The 21,365-nt window shown below is 36.9% G+C and overlaps 1 protein-coding gene across 1 annotated transcript in view; it reads right to left on the bottom strand.

Annotated features, from left to right (window-relative positions):
- LOC144453496 (sodium-coupled monocarboxylate transporter 1-like) overlaps positions 1-21,365 on the bottom strand; it is a 75,594-nt gene that overhangs the window by 41,944 nt on the left and 12,285 nt on the right. The window contains exons 3-4 of the mRNA XM_078144805.1: positions 1,756-1,873; positions 1,336-1,403 (exon numbers count right to left, since the gene is read on the bottom strand). Of these exons, the coding sequence (XP_078000931.1) occupies positions 1,336-1,403; positions 1,756-1,873 (186 nt within the window). The remainder of the gene's footprint in view (positions 1-1,335; positions 1,404-1,755; positions 1,874-21,365) is intronic.

Raw genomic sequence — 21,365 nt, forward strand, 5'->3', positions numbered from 1 at the left:
CAAGATGCTATCAAACTTAATATTTCAAAAATATTTTTTCTTTTTACATGTTGGTGCTGTCTTGTAAAGCTTGGAAATTATTGTCTGAAAGGGCCTGAATAATCTCAAAATTGACTTTTCAGAGTAAAAAACCTCCAGGACCTCTAGGGGGAGACCCCTTAGGATCCCCCATAAGAGATATGCATATTCCCTGCTCAAGCTTTCCCATACCTTTCACTGTCAAGATGCTATTAAACTCCTTTTGGAACACATTTACCCTGTGTAGTCAATACTTATAATTATGATAGTGCTAACCTTGGATCTTATAAAGTAGATGCAAGACAGTCATGATCAAAAAATACCTGTCATGTGAATATTATATATATATGGGGGGGGGGGGTTCAAAATGTTTTAGAATTAAGTGATAGGGGATTCAGCCTGTTTTTGGTTTTACAGATAGGGGGGGTCAGTGACTTTTTGTCAGCCCAATTTAAGAATCAAACCCCCCCCCCCCAAGGAACTGACCGGTCCCTTAGGACGCCATATTTGATTTTCGACGAAATGTCATTTTTTCATTTAAATCTTCTCCAGAACAAGCAGTCCCCTTGGTGTGATATATTGTGTATAGCATCATCTAAGTAATGTCTTTCAAGTTTGCAAAAAGCGTTGCAAAAATGACAACTTTTCCAAAGCACTGCACTGATTGACTTGCATTTTGGCAAATAGAATCAACTACTTGAGAAAAAATATCATGTATAGTTTCACGGCAATCATTGATTTAAGAAATCCAGTGACAAACATGTTGGATTTTCCTCCAAATCATTTTTAAAATGTTCTTATCTGAAACCAGTGTATAGATAACCTTAACATTTGGCGTGTACAAGGAAGACTACTCCAACCTCCATGCAGCACATCATTGCCTTCTGGGCAAACTGCTTGGGCCCGGCAAACGCCGCTTGCAGCTTTAATTGTATGTTGTATTGTTTAATGTAATTTGAACAAAAGAGTTTAATAAGTTTGTATGGTGTAGTTTCTGTATTTCTGCGGAGATTTTTGATACACACTGGACAGAGAGTCAGCCTGGACAGAGCCATGTCCGATCTATCTACAGAAGTAAAGTCACATTGTTATGCTCAATATTCGGTATTCGGTCTACAAGGTGCTTCTATACATTTTACTATATATCCCACTATTTGTCACTTTAACTACATGTTTATTTTTTATTTTCCTACCGGGTGAAGAACTGAAACACTTTTTTTAATTATATTACCATAACAATCGTTTATACTCTTTGTAGTATCCCAACCTAGTAATACTTTATGACAACAAATGTATAGTAAAATAAACATAACCTACCAATGTGGTGTAGAAAATGCATATACAGGCAGTCCCAACGACGGTAGCTATAAGCGGAATGCCGTTGACTGTTAAAATAAAGATACAATTTCAGATCTGATTGAGAACCTTCATTTATCGCAAGAGTATTTATTAACAATGAGAAACAAGGCACCAAACTTCTTACTTTATACTGGGTGTTGTGTCATTCTTCTGACTTTAACCTTCACAGATTTTCTGGTCAAATATGAAGTATAGAAAACTAAAGGTAATACGGTAAGAATAATTTCTAATAGGATACATATTATCGGTCACTCCTCTTGAAGGAATACAATAGTGCATTGTCTATGTTGGTTTAAATTACTTTTGTAATAATATGAGATTTTTCATAAAAAAATGGCAAATTACTACTTCTTGTTTTTATAATTTAAAAAGGATTACCTGCTTCAAAGGCCAACGCCGGACCAATCAAAACAACAGCCATGTAAAAGGTTGTTTGGAAGATGCACAACATCGCCATCAATACGCGTAAGGTGTAATTATACCTCCATTCACAATACTAAAATTACAACAGAAATTGTCATAAGGTGATATCTCAACGATCAACATCAAATAATCACTTTCTTTATAGTAAAGACTTGGTCAGAAAAAGGCATTGATTTCGAGGGTCTTGCTTTTTGCTTGCATAGGCCGTCTGAAACCATCGACATCAACTGTAAATTTTGCATCATCGAAGGCGGCCTCTGCAGCATCAACTGAAAAATCATCATCATCGGCTCTGCAGCATCAACGGAAAATTCATCATCATCGGCAAATGCTGAAACATGCATCAACTTTTATCATCAACAGAAAATGCAGCAAATGCCAATGAAGCAAATACTTCAATGTCAACAGCTGACGTTGACGACGTAAATGCAACATGGTGATTGTCCCAACCGGCTTTACGTCACGTCAATAGTGACCGTCAATGATGCTGCATATGGAACGAAGATGAAATTTTAATATAATGCATGATTTTACACAGTAAACACCCATTGGAATGCATGTAATGTAATATAGCCTGATAGCAAGTGTGACACAGACGGAAAGTTTATTTTTCCGTCCCTTTGTACATGAACTGGCGGATTTAGCAAAAGGAGTCAGCAAAATCAGACTAGGTAATGTATTCAACTATAATATTGAGAAATCTAAACAATTTCTATTGGCTTATAAAAATGTGCTGCAGTTTAGCTTGAACTACTCTAAGCGATTTTAAGCTGTGGACGCCATTACTCATGTTAAGCTGAGATCTGGGGAGAAAATACTACTACTACTACTAGTACTAGTACTAGTACTACTTCTAGTAGTACTACTACTACTACAACTACTACTAGTAGTAGTAGTACCACCACCACCACTACTACTAGTACTACTACTAGTACCACAACCACCACCACCACCACTACTACTACTAGTACCACCACCACTACTAGTACTACTACTACTAGTACCACCACCACCACTACTACTACTAGTACTACTACTAGTACCACCACCACTACTACTAGTACTAGTACTACTACTAGTAGTACTACTACTACTACTACTAGTACCACCACCACCACTACAACTACTACCACTACTAGTAGTACTACTACTACTACTACTAGTACCACCACCACTACTACTAGTACTAGTACTACTACTAGTAGTACTACTACTACTACTACTAGTACCACCACCACCACTACAACTACTACCACTACTACTACTACTACTACTACTACTATACTACTAGTACTACTACTACTACTACTACTTGTACTACTACTACTACTACTACTAATAATAATAATAATAATAATAATAATAATAATTATAATAGTACATAATAATAATAATAATAATAATAATAATAATAATAATAATTATAATAATCGGGTTTATTCGAATATTAACCACCCTACCTGGGGTAGTTTTTTATGCTGAGTTCAAAAAAGGGGGTCATTTTATGAACATCTGTTGCCATGGTAATCAAAATCACCATAATATGTTAATCATTTTTCCAAAATTTGACATAAAACATTGAAAAAAAATAATACAGTGAAAAAATGTTCTTGTATTAGACATGTATGAGTTAGTGCTACCTGGTGTAACATAAATTGTATAAAATTGGATGGCTGTTTCCATGGAAACATGAGGTAGATGTGAAAATTATGTTTTCATTACATACACATACATCTCACAAATAACATTATAAATCTGATAAATATCTTTTTATTTGCACATTGACCCCACTACCAAGGGTAGTTTGTCATGCTGAATTCAAAAAAGTGGTCATTTAATGAACATCAGTTGCCATGGTAACCAAAATAACCATATTATGTGATTTTTTGAAAAATTATACATAAAACACTTTAAAAATTTCAAATTTAGGAAAAAATATCATTGCTGTTTGAATGTATGGGTTGGTCATATATGTTGTAACAAGGTTTCATGAGTTTTGAAATTATCTGTATCAAACCTATGCAATTCTAAAACTCTAAAATCACCAGAATAAATTGTAAATACCTAAACAGCAGTCCTTGACAATTCCATTTACGCAGCTTGGTTCAGTCTTTTATCACAAAATCTTCAAAGTAAGTGTACACACACATTTGAGTACAAGTTGACATGATCGTTGACTCCATACTGTATATCATTGTTTGTACTTGGATTTTATCCAACAAAATATCGTCTGCTTTTAAATTCTCCAACTCAACTGACAACGTGATGTGCGTATGCGTACGTACATATTTCCGGGTCCCAGTGACACATGCCAAATTCAAAAGATAAGGACACAATATAGTTGGGATCGATCACAGTATCACTACATCGATTGTTACAGGAATATCAATATTATTATCCAGAATTTCTCAGTTGTGAAGCTTGCTGACAAGTGCAGTGTTATAAAGATGGCGACTGTTATATTTTGCGCATGCAAGTCGACTGACGTCACTAGAATGTATTACAATGTAGCTATAGTTATCACGCGAATCACACATGTCATGTGCACTGAATTTATGTGTGTATGCAATGGTACGCATGTGCCATACACATATGATATACACAAGCAAGATATAGGCAGTGAAAGCAACCAGGTCACTACTTTATTGTTTACATGACTTTGCCGAACGACTAGGAATAATCAGTAATTTACAAGTTGCTAAAATTTACACGAAGTTGACTTAAAAACAGAAAGCGGCATTGCAAATATTTTGTAATGCATGCGTAGTCCGGATTGTTTGTCTTGCCATTGTTGCGTCTACCTGGAAAATTACATATATCTCGGCGAACACACATTCATATGGACAAAGCACAGTGCAGTGAATATGCCACGCTCCCACGTCAAAAATAAAAACAAAATAAATAAATAAAACAAAAATTTGCACTGTAAGACATGCCTAGCCATAGTTCTCTTCATCATGTTCAAATTTTATTTTATTTTAGGAGACAGGAATGTCGATATTATTATTTTATTTTACGAGACAAAAATAGTCGTAGATGATATATACGGCACCATGACACACTGTGTAAGCACGAGTAGTTTTTTGAAAGATGAAAAAACTGCTGCTGTGTGGATGGTAATGAACCCAATCAATAGAAAATGAAATAATCAAAAAAAAAGTGAGTACATAGTTATCAACAGAGATAGTACGTACATCCAACAACATTTCCGATGACTTTGCTATTTGTGAGGCTAACTAGCCACTTCGCTGTAACACTGGGAGTATTAATCTTAGTATATTGTACTGCGACGACACATGATACGTCTAGATCAAAGGGGAACCTAGCGTTCGTTCGATACTGACGTGGCCATTGAAAACCAGACTGTCGTATTTTTCTCAAAAGAAACAAATCAGAGATACAGCAACTTTGTAAACCATACATTTTGGAGTACATACATGTACACATAAAAAAGGATATTTCCGAGACAACCCATCCATGATCAGTGAACTCGCCCACGTTATTACATTGCCTCATGTGTTGTCTTCTCGTGAAGCCCTTTCTCATCCGATTTCTGTAAGTTCGCGAGTACGAAAATATCAGATCACTTTCGATTAGAATACAATAATAGGGAATTAGAATGTTCCATTTGGTTCATTTCAGTGACATGTTATATTTAGAAAGTAGTGTGCTGTAGGTAGAAGACACGAGACAGGGTGTGTTTACGTGTAAATATGGCCCTAAATTCATATGCTACGACAAGGTTCGACCAGGGACGTATAAACTTCACCCTTCTATTTTTTTATCGTCATTATAAACCCCTTCACTTTTTTATTTTCCTGACATGCAATTTTGAAATTACTTTTATTATATTTTAGGGCGGCCATTTTTATTTTTCTGTTTCTCATCTCCCGACCGACCCTAATTTGCAGCTCCGACATCAGAAAAAAACCTGTTTTTATTTCCGACCGACTCCTGATCCTGAGTTCAACACAGCAAGATTAGATTGTAAGGTTTGAACAAACATCAAACGTTCCACATGGCGTCTTAGACCAGTGTTCCATTGTAAGACAGATTATCTAAAATTGGAGAGTGGCTTCCATGGAAACATAAAATATGCTTACATTACAAATGCCATGTTTTAGTAAAGAAATACATCTGACATACACCTAGTACAAACGAACCCCATCTTGACATATTCTTGCCCTTTTCAGTTGCGCTGACATTTACAACCATGTACGTTAACGAAGTCATCAGCTCTACATACCTTTATCTATGAACAAAGTTCAACTTTCCTTTCTTCGCAGTGTAAATCATATATACATATATATGCACACGTAGTACATAAACTTCAGTTGAATATATGACATGATCGTGATGGATAAGCGATGTAACATTCGATTCATTTAAGATCATTTAAATTTGCCGATAAAGTCTCCCTCTAATAGCAAGCATGAAGTGTAACGACTGTGGAACACGACGTGGAGTTCGTCTATGTAATGGGGATTTAGACCTCTGCAAAGACTGCAATGCAAAAAGATTCCCGACTTCGAACTCAACACCAAGTGTCAACATGACTGCGGGTAATGATGATGCAACAGTCGACACCAAGTTTACCAGTATTCTTATGACTCTCGATACCCTTTCAAAGAAAGTCGACAGCATAGGCATACTTCAAGGTAAAATTGACACTCTACAGAACTCTGTACAGTACATGAATTCTTTTTTTTGAAGAATACCGAGAACAAATAGCGAAGGTCGAGAGCGAAAACAAAGAACTAAAACAACAGCTGTCACTGACGCAAGAGAAATTATCGACGACCGAGCGGGAAATGCAGGACTTACAACAGTACACAAGGCGTAACAATTTAGAAATTCACGGTATCCCAGAGATGGTTGATGAAAACACTGACGAGATTGTCACCAAAGTTGCGGAAAGTGTTGGAGTACAGATTAATAACACAGATATAGACATAAGCCATCGTTTACCGATAAAACAACAAGGACAACAACAACAACAACAACCTCAGATGAGACGTCCAGCGCCAATCATCGTCTGCTTTGTCAGACGTACACTCCGAAACCAATTGTATGATTCGAGGAGAAAAACAAGACCAATAAAGACATCAATATATGTGGCGAGAATGGTGCGATCAACTCACTATAAATTATATCAATGAACAGTTGACAGCCACAAACAAGCAACTCTTCTATGAAGCCAACAGAAAGCACAAGCAAGTAGGGTGGAAATTTGCCTGGACACACAATGGTAATATTTATGCCAGGAAAGAAAAAGGACAACAACATCTCTGTATCAGGTCTGTCAATGATTTGCAGAATATCATCTAATGGTAATCTGTATGTAGTTACTCAGTGTTTCAGGCTAATCTCATTGCACAATGTCAACTTTCTTTGAAAATACAGAGGATACTCATAAGTTTACTTGTCAATCATATTCTGTAGAAGATATTAATCGCTTTTATGCTACTAAATCTCAACATCAAAATCTAAATCTTTTACATCTTAACATATGTTCCTTGAAGAAGAATTTTGATGACTTTCATTTATTTCACAACAGTATGACGCAGACAACATTCCATGTTATTACCCTGTCTGAAATATGGCAGGTGGACTGTCCATCTTTGTTTAATTTACCAGATTATAGATTTGTGTGTAAACAGAGACAACCTGGCTTTATTGGCGGAGGGGTTGGTGTGTATATTCAGAGTTCTGTCAATTTTGAAGTTCTTCAGGATATAAGTATTCACAATTCTGAATCTTTATGGTTAAAGCTACACATAGGTTCAAAAAAATATCACATTAGGTGTTATTTACAGAAAACCAGGAACTCCTGTAGATATCTTCACCAATGAACTTGAAAACACTTTATGGAAGCTGAACTCAACAAAATTCGATTGCGTTATTGCAGGTGACCTTAATATTGACTTTTCAAATTGTGACAATCAACACCAGCAACAACTAATGAATTCCCTCTCTGCGTTTAATTTTAAACAACTTATCACTATACCAACTCGTATTGCAGATCACTCCAGTACTATAATAGATCACATTTACTGTAATTTTTCAAACTCCTATGTCCTAACTGTGAAACCATTGTAACAGACATATCTGACCATTTTCCTATTTTTGCGTCTTTCGACAATTTAATGTCAATATTTAATGGTGATGATTTACCCCTGGTAAGAAACTTTTCAGGATATGACAAGTCTTTGTTCTGCCATGTTTTCCAAGAGACTAATTGGTATTCAGTGTTGAATTCCAATGATGTAAACAGAGCGTATGAAATTTTCACTGACACATTCAGTGACATCTGTTCCAAACACGCACCCTTTGTTAAACCGAAGAAAAAACACACCAAACGTAGCAAACCTTGGATCACCCATGGTCTCAAAAAATCAATCAGTACCAAGTATAAACTCTATCACAAGCTTGTAGCTAAAAAGTTTGAATACGGACTGAAGGTCAAATACAAGAATTACAGAAATGTTTTGACTACCCTTCTGAGGAAATCAAAAAAGTTGTATTATAGTAACACACTTAAAGCTTGCCGTGGTGACTCGACCAAGCTCTGGAAAGAAATCAATGGCTTGTTAGGTAAAACTCATGGACCCCAGTCTCATCTTCCTAGCAAAATTAATATCGATAAAGATGTTAATCACACCTCTCACCCTGACAACACTATAACAGATCCTCTCCATATTGTACAAACTTTCAATGATTTCTTTTCAAACATAGGTAGAAACTTAGCTGACAATGTAAATAGTAATTCTAATTATAAGAACTTTATTCATTCGTCATGTAACTCATCCATTTATTTTCACCCTATCTCAAAACAAGATGTCATTAATGAAATCATGTTACTAAACCCCTCTAAAGCAACTGGTTACGATAACTTACCTGCCCGATTGCTTCGTGATGGCGCTAGTGCCATTGCTACACCACTTTGCCATATCATAGTTTAAATATGAACTAGACAACAAAAACAATGTAGGGATCATTCTAATGGATCTATCTAAGGCGTTCGACTCGATTCCGCACGGTCTACTTTGTGCAAAACTGTCAGCATATGGCTTAGAAAAGGGGTCAGTTGAGTTGATTAAAGCATACCTATCTAACCGCAGTCAAAGGGTCAAATTAAATGGTCATTTTTCTGATTGGGCGAAGCTCATCAAAGGCGTTCCACAAGGATCAGTACTGGGACCGACCTTGTTCAATATCTTTCTTAATGATATATTTTACTTCATTTTAACCTGCAAATTGAATTCTTATGCTGACGATAATCAGATATTTTATGCAAACAAAGATATTACTGATCTTATGCAAAAGCTAACTTCTGATCTATATATAGCTACACAGTGGTTTAGTAATAATCTGATGAAGATTAACCCAGAGAAATCACAGTTTATGCTTATGGGTAATGAAAGCACTGGTGAAAATAACATTAACGTCTCCAATGTTAACATTTCTAGTAGTGAAAACGTAGATCTTTTGGGGGTTAATATTGACAACAAATTAAATTTGTACTAAAGTAAACAAACACTTGGCAGTCATTAGACGACTGAAGAAATTTATCCCGACTGACGCCAAAGTACTTCTATATAATAGCCTTATCTCTCCACTTTTGAATTATTGTAGTAGTATATGGAGTGGCTGCAGTAAAAGAAATCTTGATAAGCTAGAGAAATTGAATCACAAGGTAATTAGTCTTGTCTTCCATGACTACAGTAGCAGTTATGACAGGCTCCTTAAGAACCAAAACCTTGTCAGCCTTTCAGAACAAAGAAACAACAATGTAGCTAAATTAGTTTTTAAAGCATTAACAGGTACCGCTCCTATTTACATCACTGACATGCTCACACCTAGGGCTACTACTCATAATTTAAGGGGGGATAACATATTGAAAATTCCAAGAGTTCATACCACCAAATACGGCTTGCACTCTTTTTCGTATCAGGCACCAGTAATTTGGAACAAACTGAGTAATGATCTAAGGATGGCTGATAATCTAGCGTCTTTTAAACGCAAAATAAAGCAAGGCAATGTCTCTCAACCGATGTTTTACTTGTAATTTAGTGTTGTTGGACGACTTAATACGCAATGTGTTTTCCATCATTTTATATATCAGCTCTAGGTTTTAATGTTGAATGTCTTTTGAGTCTTTGTTGTTGGTTTGTTTTGTTTGGTATATAAGTTTTTAATGTGTTGTATATTTTATCTTCATGACGGTTTTACTGTAGTTTTTTATTAATATTTTACATCTCGGATGTATTAGCACATTTGTGCTACTTTTTAAACCGAGTATAAATAAAATAAATAAATAAATAACTCTTTCACTTTCATGCGGTATTTTTCCTGATAGTCTTAAAATTGCTCGAGTAACTCCAATTTACAAAAAAGGGTCCCCATATAACACTGGTAACTATCGACCAATTTCCCTCCTTCCACAACTTAGCAAAGTTTTTGAAAAAGTTATTTACAGGCAACTAATTTCTTTTCTCGACAGACATTCCTTGATTTACCCCCATCAGTATGGTTTCAGGAAAACATATAGCACTAAACTAGCATTGGTTAATCTCCTTGAAGATATTTTACAAAAGATTGATAATTTATTTTTTTATTTTTTTATTTAATTTATTTAAAACACTGCATCCATAAATGGGTTTTCGTGCAGATGTTAAAAGAAAAAATATATAAATGTACATAAAGCAGAACACATACAATAAAAACAGTAAGGTAGAATATAAAATCTACAATGACATTAAAAAAACCATAAAGCTATTTGATTCTATTGTTTGCAACAATGGATGCCCTATATGCAAAAGATCTATTATGCGCATTTGGGATAGTAATTGCTTCTAGTATTGTGCGAATGAATTGAGGAGTTTGTAGTCAATAGATCTGAAATATAGGATGGAACTTTGTTTCTGAGACATTTGATAACAAGTTTGTTGAAATGTTTATCGTGCCTTTCTTGAATTGTTGGCCAGTCTAACGAGATTCTGGCAGCAGTAACGTGATCAGGTTTTTTCAGACCACATTGAATGCGGACTGCAAGATTGACAATGCGTTGCAAGCTGGCTTTAAGTGTAAGGTTGCAGTTTGAGTAGATGCTATCACAATAATCTAAGAGTGAGAAAACAGTGGCAGAGATTACATGTTTTCGAATATTGTCGGGTATACATCGTCTGGCCCGGGCCAGTCTGATGAGGCGGTATCCGCAGGCCCGACGAAGATAAGCGACGTGGTGTGACCATTTGAGTTCAGAGTCAAGTCTGATACCCAGACAAGTAGCAGTGGAGGTCGAGTGAATTGTATGGTCTCTGACTTTGAGAATTTTGATATGGTCGGGTACTTTTTTAAGTAGTTGACTGGTGCCGAGGAACATATATTGATATTTTGAAATGTTTGGTTTTAGTAAGTTTGAGTGAAACCAGGTTGTTAGGCGGTCGATTTCGTTGGCCATTTCACTGTGCAAGTTGTCAAGTTGTGAGATAGATGCAGACTTTAGGATGTTAATATCATCAGCATATCCGTACACAGGTGTATCTGATTTTATCCAGGTCGGAAGGTCATTGATGTACAGAGAGAAGAGAAGTGGTCCACAGACGCTGCCTTGAGGTACGCCGGTTACAACAGGAGTCTGATCTGAAGTTATCTTTCCAAGTTTAACATACTGTGTACGGTCTGAGAGGTAACTTTGAAACCAGGTCAGCGCAGTTGGGTGGATGTTGTAACGTCGGAGTTTGTGTACTAGGATTTCATGGTTAACTGAGTCAAATGCTTTCGATAAGTTCAGCATCAGAAGACATGATATTTTCTTTGTATGCATATTTTGAAGTATGTCATCGGTGATCTTTTGTAGTAGTGTTGATGTTGAATGTCGTTGTCGAAAACCGGAGAAAGTTGGATGAAGAATATTATTTGTTTCCAAGTAAGCACTGAATTGCTTACAGACAAGTCGTTCCAAAACCTTTGACAAGGTAGGCAATAATGAGATGGGCCGGTAATTAGAAATGTCTTGTTTATCCTGTTTTCCATTTTTGAAGATGGGAATGTAGTATTAGGAGTCTATCTTGATCTGGCTAAAGCATTTGATACCATTGATCACAAAATTCTCTTAGATAAACTCAACTACTATGGAGTGAGGGGTGTCCCACATAACTGGTTTAAAAGCTACTTGTCCAACAGAAAACAGTTTGTTAAGGTTGGCAGGTACAGCTCCTCACATAAACTTATTAGTCATGGAGTGCCTCGGGGATCTATTCTGGGTCCCATACTTTTCCTTCTTTATATCAACGATCTTCCTTACTATTCCTCTTACTTCAAATCAAACCTTTTTGCAGATGACTCAACTTTCTTTCATTCCTTCTCAAATAATGTGAATATCGATTATGCTAACCTTCACTTCAAAGACATTGTTAACTGGTGTTCGGCAAACAAATTAACCATTAACCAGGATAAAACTAATTACATTCTCTTTTCCACACATCAAAGCTCATTTCATCGGAACGGGTCAATTTTTATTAACACAAAAGAAGTTAAAGAGACTGAACAGGTATCACATTTAGGCATTACCCTTGACTGCCACGACGTGGAAATCGCACATAAACAATATATGTGCAAGGATCAGTCCCAAAATTGGAATAATTACCAAACTTAGACACTTTGTTCCAAGGCATGTTCTGCTTTTATTGTTTAACTCTCTTGTCCTTCCCCATATTTCATATTGCCTTGAAGTTTGGGGAAACACTTACCCCTCTAGATCTGCTGCTTTAGTCCCTCGTCATAAGCTCCTAAAGAGGTTAGTGCGTGTAATGACCTTCAGTCCTCCATGAACTCCTAGTGAACCACTATTCAAGGAATTAAATATTTTGAATATTTACCAACAATTAAATTACCAGGTTGGAATATTCATTTATGACCTCTTAACAGGCAGATTACCTCACAAATTCACAGACTATTTCACTTTTCCAAGTCATGGCTACAACACTAGATCTACAGCACACTCTCATGTCCTTATTCCAAAAAGAAATCTTCGTCTGGGTCAATTTTCACTTAGATACCATGGAGCTAAATTTTGGAATAACTTACCTGCATCAATTAAACATATCCAGATAAGAAATCATTTCAAGCGTGCCCTCAGAGATTGTATTATTCTAATGTAATTTTATTTGTATTTAATGTATTTTTCACACCCAAAATGTATATACCTACGTACATGTATTCTTCTTTTTTCTGATTAATTTATACTTTTCATGAGCCGGAGCGGGGGGGGGGGGGATGGGTGACTGGACACCCACTAGCTTTTCATTAGCTCTCTTCCAGCACCCAGTCGCATTTGTCATTTTCATTATTTTCGTTTCGATTGTATTTATTTATTAATTTGTGTTATTGCGAATAAAGAACTTATATATTACGTAGGTCTTTGAGTAATAAGGTCCGGTTTGACACAACATTGACAGTCTTGTACCAAAATATCCATCCAAAGTTGCGTTCAAGGAAACCGTTAGTTGCGTTATGATTGAACACATTGCCGCTTTATATAGTTGAGGATGAGTAGCCTTCAATGTTTAAGGGAATATTGATAAATTATCCATAATTTCACAGTTGTGTCACCATCAAGGTTTGCGCTGTTTTAGTACGCACACGCTGTGCAGATGCACATGTAAACGCCTTGTGAATGTGATACAATGTTACACAGCGTAACAATATCATCATGCCTGGAATTACGTATATCACGTGCACTCCACATGTATGCTGTACATTTCATAATTTCAGGTACGTTTTTGCATTCGGATTAATATAGTATTACATGTTATCGGCTATTCATGAAAGTACAATTTGTAGTAAATGCAACAATATTCTACAACGTTTTACAGTAGCAGAAGTTATGACAAAGGTCAAGTCAACTTTATGGCATGCCAGCACAATGGCATCGCATTTTCGATTTTGATCAAATCAAATCAAAACCATACGATTTTAGAAGAGATTCAAACGACTTAAAATCTCAAAATTGTATCGCAAGTAACGCAAAGATAAAAAAAATTAAATCAAGCGATTGTAGACTGAGTGCGAATTTGACATTTACTTCCAAATACTATGTCAGATTTCCCATAGAAAAACAATGGCCGTGTTCTTTTATGACAACTGAACTTTGCTAAAGTTCAACTTTTTCAAATGCGCACCAATCGGTCTGAAAATTCATAAATAGAGACCAAAGGGGTTTTGTAAAAAATCTCTTGGTTTTAGATTTGTCATTTTTGTAAATTCTTTTCTGGAAAATGATGTGCTATCGCTGACTATGTTGTTAAAACTCATTAAGAAAACCATAATGTTGTAATTTGTAAACCGGCACATTTTACCATGTACATCTACAGACCTCTAACTTCGTTATTCTGTAAGTTAATTACACGTAATACATACAGATTGACCTAGCATTTGCTTTCACAAAAATCAGTCTTTAATTTCATGAAAGCTGTGTGGCAAATAAAATCGAGAGTTTCGAGTTATTCCGTATATTTTAGTTTAATACCTGTCAGCAAATACATGTAATGCTATCAACAGGTCAGCGATATGTGTTCCACGGACACTCACCACAGTCAGTACAGTACTGCTGCGCGGATGACCCTAAAACAAATGACAACCCGAATGATGGAAAACGAATGACAGCATTTCCAGTATGTAAACAGTGGAATGACACCCTTTTCTACATTCAGTTAGTTGAATGACACCCTCTACACTGTAGATCCAGTGGAATGACAGCCGCCACTCTATAAAATAAGTGGAATGACAGCATTTTCAATGCTTTGGAACTGGAATGACAGCGTTACCAGTATGTAAACAGTGGAATGACACACCTTTCTACATTCAGTTAGTTGAATGACACCCTCTGCACTGTAGATCCAGTGGAATGACAGCCGCCACTCTATAAAATAAGTGGAATGACAGCATTTCCAATGCTTTGGAACTGGAATGACAGCATTTACAGTGGGTAAACAGTGGAATGACACCCCTTTCTACATTCAGCTAGTTGAATGACACCCTCTGCATTGTAAAACCAGTGGAATGACGGCCGCCACTCTATAAAATAAGTGGAATGACAGCATTTTCAATACTTTGGAACTGGAATGACAGCATTTCCAGTAGGTAAACAGTGGAATGACACCCCTTTCTACATTCAGTTAGTTGAATGACACCCTCTGCATTGTAAAGCTAGTGGAATGACAGCCGCCACTCTATACGTTAAGTGGAATGACAGCATTTTCAATGCTTTGGAACTGGAATGACAGCATTTCTAGTAGGTAAACAGTGGAATGACACCCTTTTCTACATTCAGTTAGTTGAATGACACCCTCTGCAATGTAAAACCAGTGGAATGACAGCCATCACTCTACAAATTAAGTGGAATGACAGCATTTTCAATACTTTGGAACTGGAATGACAGCATTTCTAGTAGGTAAACAGTGGAATGACACCATTTTCTACATTCAGTTAGTTGAATGACACACTCAGCACTGTAAAACCAGTGGAATGACAGCCGCCACTCTATAAATTAAGTGGAATGACAGCATTTCCAATACTTTGGAACTGGAATGACAGCATTTACAGTGGGTAAACAGTGGAATGACACCCTTTTCTACATTCAGCTAGTTGAATGACACCCTCTGCATTGTAAAACCAGTGGAATGACGGCCGCCACTCTATAAAATAAGTGGAATGACAGCATTTTCAATACTTTGGAACTGGAATGACAGCATTTCCAGTAGGTAAACAGTGGAATGACACCCCTTTCTACATTCAGTTAGTTGAATGACACCCTCTGCATTGTAAAGCTAGTGGAATGACAGCCGCCACTCTATACGTTAAGTGGAATGACAGCATTTTCAATGCTTTGGAACTGGAATGACAGCATTTCTAGTAGGTAAACAGTGGAATGACACCCTTTTCTACATTCAGTTAGTTGAATGACACCCTCTGCAATGTAAAACCAGTGGAATGACAGCCATCACTCTACAAATTAAGTGGAATGACAGCATTTTCAATACTTTGGAACTGGAATGACAGCATTTCTAGTAGGTAAACAGTGGAATGACACCATTTTCTACATTCAGTTAGTTGAATGACACACTCAGCACTGTAAAACCAGTGGAATGACAGCCGCCACTCTATAAATTAAGTGGAATGACAGCATTTCCAATACTTTGGAACTGGAATGACAGCATTTCCAGTAGGTAAATAGTGGAATGACACCCCTTTCTACATTCAGTTAGTTGAATGACACCCTCTACACTGTAAAACCAATGTAATGACAGCCGCCACTCTATAAAATAAGTGGAATGACAGCATTTTCAATACTTTGGAACTGGAATGACAGCATTTCCAGTAGGTAAACAGTGGAATGACACCCCTTTCTACATTCAGTTAGTTGAATGACACCCTCTGCATTGTAAAGCTAGTGGAATGACAGCCGCCACTCTATACGTTAAGTGGAATGACAGCATTTTCAATGCTTTGGAACTGGAATGACAGCATTTCTAGTAGGTAAACAGTGGAATGACACCCTTTTCTACATTCAGTTAGTTGAATGACACCCTCTGCAATGTAAAACCAGTGGAATGACAGTCATCACTCTACAAATTAAGTGGAATGACAGCATTTCCAATACTTTGGAACTGGAATGACAGCATTTCTAGTAGGTAAACAGTGGAATGACACCCTTTTCTACATTCAGTTAGTTGAATGACACACTCAGCACTGTAAAACCAGTGGAATGACAGCCGCCACTCTATAAATTAAGTGGAATGACAGCATTTTCAATGCTTTGGATGCATGAACAACACAAGTAAACTCTGGGCAAACAAATACGGGAATACTATACTATATACTATATACTATACTATACTATACTATACTATACTATACTATACTATACTATATAACATAGTATAGTATAGTATAGTGCATAGTAAGTGTATAGCATAGTAGAGTATATAGTATAGTATATAGTATAGCATAGTATACAGTGCATAGTATATATTGTCGGCAATGACTGTTGCCAAGTCTCAGAACGTGACTTTTGAAGTAATTTTATACGGTCAGAACCTTTTTGAAAACATTTATTGAAATAAGCCAAGAGTATGGCGTGCAGAGGCAATCTTTTCGATAATATGGCCAATGATGGAAATGAAGACCAACTGGACGTCGGACTTGATATTGACCCAGATGATATTTGTGAAATACAGGATGAAGCCCACAATATGGCAAGGAGAAAGAAGGGAAAGGCAGAAGCTGTGTGAAAGTCACAAACGACGACCAAAATGTAAGCCAAGCGCAAAAATGTAAAAGACAAAATGATAATGAACAGGTGGTAACCATGTCGAACTCATTCAAGGAAATGACTTTGATGTTGGGAAACTTCATGGTGGTGGCGTCGAACAGAAGTCATGACGCAAATGATAATTACGCTGACGAAAGTGATGGGGAAAATACCTCAAAACGACCTTGTACTGAAAAGAATGTCACTGACACTGAGGCTGCAGTTGAAGAACTGCTAGCTAACGACAGTAATAAAACTGATGGAACTATGGGACATCAGGGAAATGAATTATTGGATGACATTGCACAAAACTTGCATCTTGAATAGAAGTGTCGGGAGCAGTAAATGAAGACCTAGCTAAAATTGTGACCACCTTATTGAAGGACGGTATAAACTCTGAGGAAAAGGTGAAGAGAAGTATGACGTTTATATCAAACCTGAAGATATTGAATTGTTGGTAACCAGAATAAATCAGTTAATATGGGAACAACTGAGAGACAGTAAATCAGTTGACATTAAGATGCAAAAAGTGCATAAGTCACTGGTCAAATCTATTAACGGAGCCGTTTTCATAGACAATCTATTGAAAGTGAAGGACTCTGGAAATGTAACGAACTTGAAGGTAAATGACCTTATTAAATTAGCATTTGACTCCTTGGCCTTGGGAGCTCATGCAAACCTCCAACTTAATGCAAGACGCAGGGAGTTGATAAAACCGGAGCTAAATGACACTTGTGCTCCCCGTCGGTACCTTTCACAACCGAATTATTTGGAGATGATATAGCTAAGCAAGTAAAATGTATAGAAGAGGCTAACAAGGTTGGAAAGAAACTAAAAGGAAACAGAGGTGGTTTCCAAACAAGAGGAACTAGAGGTTTCTCAAGAGGAAGAGGCCGAGGTAGAGGAAGAGGGTACAGTTATGGTGCCAACTATGGAGGCCAGAAATTTTTTTTGGCCGGAACTTCAATTAAAGGAAATGAGGAGAAAACAAAAACAATCACACATAGAGCATTCGACCATAGACCCTCCACCAGGGGAGGGTCTATGATTCGACATTACCAAATGAGGTAAGTGCCGATGACTTGAAAATGGCAGGTAGACTGAGACACTTTGTACTTGCATGGCGACAAATAACATCTGATGATGTCATATTGAATTGTGCTCAACACTGTCGGAGGAGTAATAGTTGAAACACTACCTTCTGAGGGTCAATATATATCAAATATTCAGTAGGAAAATAGAAGAGGGAAATACAGAATGATTCGAAACTTGAAAGAATTAAATCAGTTTGTTGAATATCATCACTTCAAAATGGAGACTGCTATACAGTTAATGAAACCAAACTGTTATATGGCTTCAGTAGATTTGAGTGATGCATATTGCACTGTTCCTGTGGCAGAGGAACATCAGCAATACCTCCGTTTTATTTGGAAAAACAAATTATATAAAGGGTGATGTCACAACAAGTGGTAGGTGGACTATAACGGAACGTACAAAGCACATCAATTATTTAGAGCTTATGGCAGCACTATATGGCTTGAAACCACTCTGTAATAATGATAGTGGTAAACATGTAAATGTACAAAGTGATAACACAACAGATGTAGCATACATTAATGCAATGGGTGGTTGCAAATCGAGTGAAAGCAATGAGATTGCAAAACAGGTTTGGTCCTGGTGCATAAGTAATAACATTTGGATCACTACCACTCATTTACCAGGAGCTCAAAACATAGATGCTGATATACAGTCCAGAGTATATATCAATGTTCGAACAGAATGGGAACTTAACCACAATATTTTTGATCAAATCAAATTGTTATTTGGACAGCCAGAAATTGATTTGTTTGCATCACGGCTGAACAAACAAATTGATATTTATGTATTTTGGCGACCAGACCCAGACGCTGTGCATATTGATGGTTTTTCATTGAGGTGGCATAACAAATATATATTCATATGCTTTTCCACCTTTCATCCTCTTGCTCCGATGCTTGCAGAAAATGGAATTGGATCAGCCAACACAGGCTTGGTTTTCCAAACTGGGACAACTGTTAGTAGACAAACCCCTACAGTTACCACAAATAAACTATTTACACTCCCATTAGAAGAGACACGTCATCCTCTAAGAAAAAAGATTGTACTCCTAGCTTGCCATATGTCCGGAAATCACTGCAAAACCAGCAGATTTCTGAACGAGCAGTCAAGGTTATCATGTCGCCATGGAGACCAGGGACAACCAAACAATATGAAATATACATCAAGAAATGGGAAATTTATTGTGGTAAAACAAAGACTAATTTATTTCAACCAACTGTCGCCCAAGCACTATAATTTTTGGCAAAGCTTTTTGAAGCTGGACCCTATAGGTTACAGTGCATTGAACACAATAGGTTCTGAATTAAGTACTCTTATTACTTTGGAAGGAAATGTTATTGTGTTCCAAACTAGCTGTAGACCCTCGCAGCCAAGGTACATCCAAATCTGGGACGTAAAACCAGTGGTACAGTATTTAAAGGGTTTGTCACCCGTAGCAAAGCTCGCCCTTAAACTCCTTACATTGAAATTGGTCATGCCCATAGCATTAGTATCGGCGCAGAGCTAGAGAGGGCAGTCTATTCACTTACTTGATATTAAGAGTATGACAAAAACAAAACGTTCATATGAATTCATGATTTCAGATCATATTAAGCAAAGTAGATAGTCAATGACAAAACAAACTGTAAAATTAGTTGCGTACAGTCCTGACAGGAGGCTTTGTGTTGCAACAGTTCTGGCAGAATATCTATGTAGAACAGAGTCAATTAGACAATCAGGAACCAAACTATTTCTAAGTTAAATAAAACCCCACCGAGGAGTGGCGAGAGACACAATTTAGTAGATGGATTAAGGGAATCTTGTTTAAATCTGGAATAAACACATATATCTTTAAGCCCATAGTACAAGGGCTGCATCAACATCAGCAGCGAAGGCTAAATCTGTACCAGTTGAAGAAATATTAAAGGTTGCAGGGTGGTCTTCAGTGTCAATGTTTGCTAAATTTTATGACAGGCGTATCTATAAAGAGGACACATATGCCAGTACTGGAGTACTGGATTCTCACTCATGAGTTATGTAAAACTATTTGCTGGAAAAGGGAAATTCGCCTTATTTTATTTATGATTATGAAGAGAATAAAGTAAGAAGCACTGAATGTATGGTGATATTTCGTGATTCATGGCACATCAGTTGGCTTTGAAATCTCATGGGAACCCTTATTGTTATGGTAATGAGATAAAATATAAAAATTAAACGAAACCTACCTGAAAGGAAGTTGAAGTTTGATTGGAATTCTACCGAATTATCTGTAACAATAGAAGGGATCACATACACCCCTCCCCTTAGTTATATTATTGTCCTGGTGGACCCACTCATCAACTTTAAAGACTGAGCCAACACGAGGCGGCAATGTCATCTCATGTGATCCCTTCTAATATACAGATAATTCGGTAGAATTCCAATCAAACTTCAACTTCCTTTCAGGTAAGTTTCATTTAATTTTTATATTTTACATCAGAACAAACTTAAACACGCCAAATCCGACCAGACAACGTGGGGTTGCAAACCTTGTAAAACTGCAAGATGTAATTGTTGCTCTATTTTACAAAATACCAAAAATTCAAAGCCACAGCCACTGGTAAAATATTCCCCATCAAAGATGACGTGAACTTCAAATCCAGTAATGTAAATTTGCGCCCTCACCTGCCGGACATGCAACATACAGTATATCGGGAAAACTGCACAACCATTCCACAAACGCCTTAATAGCCATAAATGGAATGAAAATTAAAAGCTCATCTAGAACTGCGACATGCAAAACGAAATAAATAATTTCGAAAAATTGAAAGTGGATATGCACAACGTACTGGTGGCAAATGCTAGACTGACGAATACTCTCATACTTTCACTTAAATACCTGGTCCATTAGGTTGCACAGAACACCTGTACAAAGCTTGCCTCCTATTGGCTAGTAGTTACACTCTTGCCAAGACGATAATTTCCCACTTTATTTCGAACCGCGGGAAATTTAATGTCTTATCCAGACTTCACACACAAACATACGCATGACGCAAGTCATAGTGCAGCAGAAAGCGTTGCCTGAGTAATAGACTAACTAAAGAACGGGTAAAATGGTGCAAATAAATGACTTTACAAACACAATAACTCAAAAACAAGATGACATGGATTGATCACAATGTCATTACAATTC

The sequence above is a fragment of the Glandiceps talaboti genome, chromosome 2 (assembly GCF_964340395.1).
Source record: "Glandiceps talaboti chromosome 2, keGlaTala1.1, whole genome shotgun sequence".
Lineage (NCBI taxonomy): Eukaryota > Metazoa > Hemichordata > Enteropneusta > Spengelidae > Glandiceps > Glandiceps talaboti.